The sequence below is a fragment of the Propithecus coquereli genome, unplaced genomic scaffold (assembly GCF_000956105.1).
Source record: "Propithecus coquereli isolate 6110/MARCELLA unplaced genomic scaffold, Pcoq_1.0 Scaffold23, whole genome shotgun sequence".
NCBI lineage: Eukaryota > Metazoa > Chordata > Mammalia > Primates > Indriidae > Propithecus > Propithecus coquereli.
In genome coordinates, this window is record NW_012147841.1 from 3450082 (window position 1) to 3459122 (window position 9041).

Below are 9041 nucleotides of genomic sequence, written 5' to 3' on the forward strand. Positions count from 1 at the left end.
CCCATAATATGCTGAAATAAAAAAAAAAAAAAAAAGAAGCTGAGAAGAGGCAAGGGAAAACATCTGTTGTCACATTTCCCCAGCTGATCAGGTCTAATCTATCACTTTAAGGCTGACAAAACCTGAGGCCGGCAACTGACTGACTGACTGGTTTTGTATACTTTGCAACACCAGATAAACCACCAGCTTTTGTGACAGCAAACCCAAGACTCAAAATAGGGCCAGATACAAACCTGAACTATAAAAAATAAAAAGTTTTGCTTGCAGAAAATTTTAAGCTTTGTAACATACCTTTTTACTTAAGTCAGTTCATTTGATCATTACATTAGGTTTGTAAAGCAAGTAAACTGTATTGCACTCCTTATAGAGATTGACATATTCAAATTCTCCTTCTAACCTGCTGCCTTATTCCAACTAAATGAATTTAGCAGCTAACACTTATAGGCTCCTACTACGTTTAATCTTTGCAACCATCTTATGAGTTAGCAACTATTATATTATCCTTCAATTTTACAGATGAAGAAACAGAAGCAGTGAGGTTAAGCAGCTTGCCCAAGCCTGCAGCCAATAAAGGGTAGAGCAGGAATTCACACCCAGACAGTCTGGCTCCAGTCTATGCTCTTAACCACAGCCGATGATCCCCATAGTGGTCTGGGTATGTGTGTTTGTGATAATACTACCCTATTTGGCCTTAAAAACATATTTAAAAAATTTTTTCTTACCTGATGTTTCAGACCAAAAGCTCTTTGATAAGCACTAAGCCCCTCTACTCATTTGCATGTCCTCTGTAATTTATACCTGGTCTGATTGGAGATTTAGCTGAATGGACAAGATTTGTGAGAAGCAGGTCTCCTGACTTCCTGCCCAGAATACAGCCATTGCTCTCGACTTCCCCCACAGCTAATGGAATCTGTGCGCAATGAAATGCCGTGGGAGACCTAGTATCATAATTAACATGGTGGAAATATAGCTCTAAGACCGTCTCACCATCCAGTAATAGGTGTATGAAAAAATTTACTATATGTATATACAATATCTCAGGATGTCTGGAGTACAAGGCAAGTTAGCCTGACCTTGAAGGTCCCTTCTGACTATGATTCCATGATTTCATAAAATAATTTCCATCCAGTCCCTTGTATTAAACAAAAATAAATTCCACTTACAGTGGGGAAAAAAAGGAACCTCTTTTTGAAAGTTAAATTTTGTATTTTCTGTCCTTACTATGGGAAAAGATGACTTAGAAGACCCTAAGAATTACAATATCAACCATTCATAACACTCAATAACATTGAGGCAGATGAAATCTTTACTTATGCTAAACTGTATATATAAGGTGATAAATATTCCTCTACTTAGTAGTCCTTTTATTACATATAAGGAATGATATGAACATTTCCAGAACATTATAGATACATACAAATGTGGTTTGATTGAGAATTCTACTTCATAGAATACCAGATAAACCACTGTTATTTCATTTATTAAAACCTTTCGAATTACTTGTTTCACAACACTATATATGCATATGTATGTGTGTGTACATATATATCTCACCTTTTAGTACTCCAAAAAATCTCTAATTGCTATCTGAATTGTTTATTTACTTTATCCATTTATCTGTTTTATTTATGTATTCAATAAACATGAAGCATCTTGAAAACCATGATTCTGAATCTATACTTCATTCTGCAGGAAATGAACAGGACTTTCAGTCTTTTAAGGCAGGACTGAGATAACACTATCTATAATACAGGAAGATAACTCTCATGACAATGTTAGTTCCCAGTCCAAAATGTGAACAGTTATATTTTGATGGTACTTAACCAGCCAATGTTACCATCTGGTCAACAATTGAATTGAATTGAATTGAATGGAATTCCCTGCAACCTAATCTTGCCTGGTAAATTAAGGAACCAGGATTCAAACCTTGGCCTCTTAATGAGTTATTTGCCACTTTTAGTTTCAGCACTATGCTGTGTACCATGGTGCAGTAGAGAAAGTACAAATTACATGTTACAAGACTTGGGTTCTACTCCTGACCTTGACTGTGTGACTTCCAGGCCTTAGGTACTTTTTATATGCAAAATGAGACAGTTAGATTAAGTAATAAAGTCCTCTGGTAATAAAATGTCATTACTATAACTCTGTTTCTATTGGATTTGCCTCCATGTGTCTTCTGTTAATAAAATCTGTCACAGAAAAATAAAGAATTATGTCAGACCTTTAAAAAAAGGCATTTTGACCATTGTTTCCACATCAATGTATCATCCAAATGTCTATTTTTCTTTCTATAACATGGCTGAAAAAACATGATTAGTCCCATCCCATTGTAATGGGTTTTAATGTCATTGGGCCAGTTATTTTTGGAATATTATATCCCATCTTTGAGTTATAGGAATATATTTTTGCATGAAAATTACCTCAAAATCCTAACATTTTTCCCATTTGAGCTTAGTGCAGTATTACTTCCGTAGACATCAGTGAAGATTCTGCCTTGGATTGTAATTAGTGTACCTAAAAACAAAAAATTCCAAAAAGGTTCAGTGTAAGAATATCTCTCCATATACTTAATACCAAAACATTAGAGGTTTTCCCAATAAAACCAGCATTCAGATACTTATATCCTATGTCCACTACTACTGTTTACCATTGTTCTGAAAGTTCTAGCAATACAATAAAACATGAATGAGTATTAGTAAGTATTTACAGATTAAAGAAGTCTATTATGGAAGAAAGGATGACTTATTCAATAAATATCACTTATGTCAATGGGTGAGTTTTTTGAAAAAAATACCTACTTTATACCAAAAAACAGAATAAATTCTAGGTGAAATAAAAATTAAATATAGAAAATGAGACCATAACAAAGTGAGAAACTATCTCTAAAAGTAAAATAAAATAAAACAAAACAATGAAAACTTGAAAAATAGCTGAAAATTTACATAATATCTACATAATCAGGATGGTGGGATCTTTTACAGCATAAAACTGAAGAAATAAATGACAAAAGTAAAGATCTATAAATTTGATAATAAAAATTAAAAGTCTAAATGACATAAAAATCATTAAATTTTAAAAGCAAATGATAAACTCAAAAAATATTTTCTATATATGTGACATATAAATGGTTAATACCCTTAAAATATAAAGAATTCTTGTAACTAAATATGAAAAAAGATGGCTAGCTTTAAATCAAGCCAAAGAGATGAATAGGTAATGTATCCAAGGAAAAATACAATTGGTCATAAGCATAAAATAAATTTAATTACATAAATCAAGGAATTAGAAAAAAATTTTTTAAACCTACTATATTTTTTATATAAAATATTAGAAAAAAATTAGCACCTAGAATTGTCAAGGGTACAGAAAAGGACCTTCTCACATATTGCCGTTGGAATTATAAACTGGTATAATATAGTTATTATAATGAACACTGGAAGCCAACTCAGTTTTCAACATGAGGGGAAAGTTAAATACATTGCAGTTGATTAAGATGCAGACATGCAGCAATAATATGCAGCCAATATTTTTTAATTGGTAGTTATTTTTATAATCAGAAAAATTATATTTATAAATTTTCAGCTGTTATAATAATTTGATATACTAAAAAGTAAATAAATTATTTACTACAAAACCAAAAGCTATTTCAGCTGTCATATAGCAGACCTGGAGTTCCAGATAAAGGTGTGATACTCCTTATTGTTGGGGTTCTGAAACTTTTTGCCTGTAAAATAATAATGTCAATAAGCAGTCTTATGTATTTTTTCCTAGTTTTGTGAAATAGGTCTATTTTTTACATCATTTAGATTTCAACAACATCCATAATATAACTGTCAAAATATTTCCTTTTACATATAAGAAATAAAGTTTAGAACATTTTCTGATTACAATATCTTTTCCTTATCTCCTAAAAATTCTCTTTCATTTCAAAATGTTTGTAGCCTGGAATTTTAAAATTCAATCATCATTTTGTTAACAGTGTAAACCGAACCATAGTAATAAGGCTCTCTGGTAAAGACCTTTAGGAATTTAGTGGAATAAAATTAAAGAAAGTCTACCCTTGGTTAAGAATATGGAAAAATAACAAAGCATTTTTTCAAAAACACAGAAGCAAAACATAGAAAAAAGCAGATAAAGTAAGCTTTAGTAGCCAAGCTAATGATAATTTTCTAAAGCAACGCAGATATAATTCTTTAAAAATTGTGATACCAAATTGGAATTAGAAGAGAGCAGAAGTCCAGGAGGGCCAGTATGATAGAAACTCTAATATCTTATGCTAGACAGAATAACACCCCCGCCAAAGACATTCATGCCCTAATCTCTGTGAATATGTTAGGCTACAGGGCAGATGGTTGCAGATGGAATTAAGGTTGCTAATGAGCTGACCTTAAAGTAGGGAGATTATCCTGGATTATCCTGCTGGGCCCAATATAATCACAAAGGTTCTTATAAACTTTATAAGGAGGCAGAGAGGAGTCAGAGTCAGAAAATGTGATATGATGATGGCAGAAAGTCAGAGCAATGCAGTGTGATAAAGACTTGACAGCTATTGCTGGCTTTGAGGACAGAGGAAGGAGACCGTGAGCCAAGGGATGTGGGCAGCCCCTGGAATCTGGGAAAGGCAAGGAGACACATTCTCCCTAGAGCCTCCAGAAGGAGCACAGCCCCTCCCAGACACCCTGATTTTAGCCCAGTGAGACCCATGTCAATTTCCAACCTACAGAACTATGAGATAATAAATTTGTGTTGTTGTAAGCCACTTAATTTGTGGTAATTTGTTATGGTTGCAAATAAGAAACTAGTACATACCTGTTAGAGAGCCTCAAGTACATATGTGAGGCAGGAGATCATCAGGGTTAAGGCCTAGATTCTGGTGTCAGACTGTCCTAATTCAAATTTGAGATCTACCATCCCTTAGCTGCATTAACTGTGGGTAAGTAATGTACTTTCTCAGTGCCTCAGTTTTATCATCCATAAAATACAGATAATAATATTAGTATCCAGTTATAGGATTGTTATGAGAGTCAAGAGTTAGTCATAAAATACTCAGAACACTGCCTGGTACATAGTCAGTACCATATTAATTATTAATAAACATAGCTAGTCTGTTTTTAAATGACAAAATGAGAAATAAATACTACAAAAGGGAAATATGCTACAATGTAAAAAAAAACAAAATTAATATTGAATGGGTAAAGAGCAGAGCTGATGGGCAAAATAAAGAATCCTTAGTAACCAAGATGCATCCAGAACACAATCTACACTTAAAAACAAATAATGCAGGAAAAAATAAATGAGCTAGAGATTGATCAAGAGTTCATTTGCAAAAACACAAGTGTGTCACCAAAAACAGAAAAGGCCAGAAACATGGGAAGCATTTTTAAGGAATAAAGTTTGTTTGGGGGGTTGGGCCAAGGAGTTGATGGTAGAGAAACAGATAGCCTCTGCATGGATATGAAAATAATACAAGCAAAATAACCTAGCACAGAGTATTCTCAATAAATGTCAGTTGTCCCTACATTCTCATTGAGGGACAACCTGAAATAAAGAGGCCCAGATTTCTTCATAAGTAACAGGAAAGATTTTTTATATTGCCAAGGAAAAGACATAAATTTTAAAATGTGAGGCTAAGAATGACTTCAGACTTATTCTTTCATACATTAAAATGGTAAATGGAGAAGATAAACACTTAAAGGAAAATCTGTGTAAAGTAATAGAATTTTGTCAAGACTTTAGGCAAAATATCATTTTTAGAGGCAGAGTAACAGAAAAGATATCGAGGTATCATCAATATCCTTGCAAATCAATTTCTCTAAGCCACTGTGTCCTCGCCTAAATAATATCTGTAACAAAATAATTGAAGAGTCCATATTAAACAATATAGTAGTTCCTGTCATAACTTGAAGGACTAGATCAGAAGCAGATTTCCAAGTTATGTCATCTACAAAGATCACAAGAATAAATGAAGACAGGGGGCAAATTTTTTACCTAGATGAAAAGAAGGAAAGGTTCTGAAAATTAAGAATAATTAAAGATTATGAATAACAGTAGTCCAGGATATTGATAAAAAGTATTAAATATAAAATTAGAGAAGAGTATGAGAATTAGAAGTTATAAATACATAATTTTGTATAGGGTTTAAAGGACAAAAAGTAAGAGTAAACAGTTAGAAACTTTTACATCAATTTGACATTGCTGTGATGTTTACTGTATTTTACAAGATATTAATCCTCAACAGATTGAACATTTTTTAAAGCTTATTCTTCACCATACATAGTTTAAAACACACTGAGCCAGAAAACAATAAAGACAAGATTTCAAAATTCTAAGTAAAATGTGTTTTCAAATTAGCATTCAATACCCAACTAAACTCAACCAAATGTGAAGATAGCATGGAAATGTTAGTATTGGAAGGGTTTTAGTTCAATTTAGTAATGGAAGAATTTTATTTTTTAAGCATACTTTACTCCCCCATCATGAGGTAGTAAATCAAGGAAGAGGAAGACACAGGACTCAGAAAGCGATAGTAATAGGAGAGGAAGTCCCCAGAAAGCTTGTGAAAGGAAACTTTATAATGATTGACTGTCATACAGCGTACCTAGTGAATAAATTGTTCATATTGGAGCAGGAGGATAGAGGGATTCACAATTGATGTGTTCTTGGCAAAAATGATTTCATAAATTACCCAATGATTTGAATGTATTAAAAAAATGTCACTTCTGGTAGAGAGTTTGATATACTGGAAACTACACAAATACATACAAAAGAGCCAATTATTAACTCCAGGGAAAACAAAATATTGTATAAGAGAGAAAATTTGCTCATAGTATACTACATGGCTCAGCTGTGAATATACTTATATAGATATAATAATGTTATGAATATTGATCTTACCAAAAATTAGAGCATATCTAATTAAGGGATGGGAGGACATTTGTGTGTGTTAGAGGTGGGAGGGGTAGTAGTTTCCTTTCAAACATGGCTGTAATTTTTCCCTTTTCTGTATCCTCACACTGTAATGCATCTGTAGTTCCTTCCATCCAGAGATGGAGCCTATTTACCCACTCCTTAAATCTGGACTAGTCTTGTAAATTGCTTTGACCATTAGAATATGATAGAAGTAATGTGACACTTCTGAGCCTAAGTCTCAAGATTCCCTGCGTACTTCTGCTCTCTTTGGGGATCCCTACCTGCAACATGTGAATAAGTCTGGACTACCTGCTGAAGGATAAAGACACCATGTAAAACAAAACCTAATCAACTTGGTTGTTCCAGCTGAGGCCCTCAGAATGTGAAAGAGCCCAGCCAAGATCAGCAAAGCCTCCTACCCAACCCACAGCTGACCATAGACAAATAAGAAGGCCAACAGAGATCAACTGCCTAGAATCACATAGCTCCAGTATCACACAGCTGATTCACGGATGCATAAGCAATATAAATTTTTGCTGCTTGAAGCCACTAAGTTTTGGAGTAGTGTTAGGCAGGACTACTGATGCACTGACGCAGGAGTACAGGTGCTTAGTTCTCATCTTCTCTAGTAAGAAATAAATAGATAATAGCTAAACTGTAAGGATTCAGAAATAGCAATAAGTACATTTCCAAATAATAAGCATAGCTATTACTTAAATACAGAGCTGAAGTTGTTGAAAGTGGTTGACTCCGGAAAATGAGAATGAGGTAGAGTGAATGCTCAACTGCTGTTTGCTAAAAGTGAAGGCGAGAGAGAAACCAAGGATGATAAAAGATTTCTAGCTTTAGATGGCAAGAGATAATCAGAGAAAAAGTAGGATTAAGGAGGAATACACAAAGTCCAGTTTGAGATGCTGAATTTAGGTTGTTTTGGGGCCCTTTAGGTGGGACATACTAGGAAACAAAACATGGTTCCATGTCTAGGGAGAGAGAAAGGAACCAGAGATATTTGGGAATCATATTTGGCAATATATTTGAGAATCACAGAAGCTTCTTGAGGACAGAAATCATTATTGTCTTCTTTAACATTTCATTTTACATTGGAATGTTGTAATACTTGATACTGGACAACTTAAAGTGTAACTACAATTTTTAAAAATATATGGGATGGTGCTTAGAAGAAAATGTATTGTTGTAAATACCTCTATTTAGGGCAACTGCATTTTGAGTGACACTTATACTACATGCAGGCACATTTTATCTATTTACATTGTAAATTATATAGAAAGAAAAAGTAGCTATGTTTTATTTAAAAGGAAGCAGTGAGTCCAATGAAAATGGGAAAAGGGAAAATTAAGCTAAGAGCAGAAATGGATAAAAATGGAAAAATATAAACAAGAAAATAATTTGGAAGCATAAAATTTTAATTCATTAATAAAAAGAATTTAAAGGAGGGGGAAACAAATCAGAAATAAAAGAGATTCTATTACTATGGAAGATAATTAAAACTGAGGGAGGTTATCCTTAGTTACATGCTAATATATTTTTAAATGTAGAAATAGATAATCTATAAAATTAAAAAATAAAAACCCAGTTTTGCAAGAAAGAAAATAAGATAAATGATACATAATTTAAAGAGAAGAGCCCTACATACATTGAAGCTGCATGCCCAGCTGTTGATGTGACCTTTGCAGGTATTATTTTCTGCAATAGGAACCCCATCCACACTCACTCTAACAGTGTAGGAATCTTCTGGCATTGCTCTAAAAAGTAAACGAAATTAGGAACTGTCAGTTACTAAAGAAAAAAAAAGTAAATGAAGAACATATTAGAAATGCAATAACCTCTTATAATATTGATGAAAACTACTGCCCCAGACTACAAGTCATTTTTGACAAAAAGTGTCTAAAATTCTAATTGATGTTTACTTAAATTCTATTATGTAAGCATAATCTCTATCCTGAACTCTTTATTGCAAATTCTAACTTCATAAACCTCAGACAAATGCCTATTATTACTATGTGCATTGGTGCTTATTAAAAAGGACAGCAGACAGAACAAGACTGTGTCTCCAAAAAAAAAAAAAGACAACAAATGCAATCTCTATCCTGAACTCTTTTTGCAAATTCTAA

The 9041-nt window shown here is 33.2% G+C and overlaps 1 protein-coding gene across 1 annotated transcript in view; it reads right to left on the reverse strand.

The window, feature by feature from the left end:
• The window catches only part of PKHD1L1 (polycystic kidney and hepatic disease 1 (autosomal recessive)-like 1), a 204930-nt gene that overhangs the window by 180712 nt on the left and 15177 nt on the right, over window positions 1–9041 (reverse strand). Inside the window, 3 exon segments of the mRNA XM_012645294.1 lie at window positions 2421–2514; window positions 3667–3724; window positions 8564–8672. Of these exon segments, the coding sequence (XP_012500748.1) occupies window positions 2421–2514; window positions 3667–3724; window positions 8564–8672 (261 nt within the window).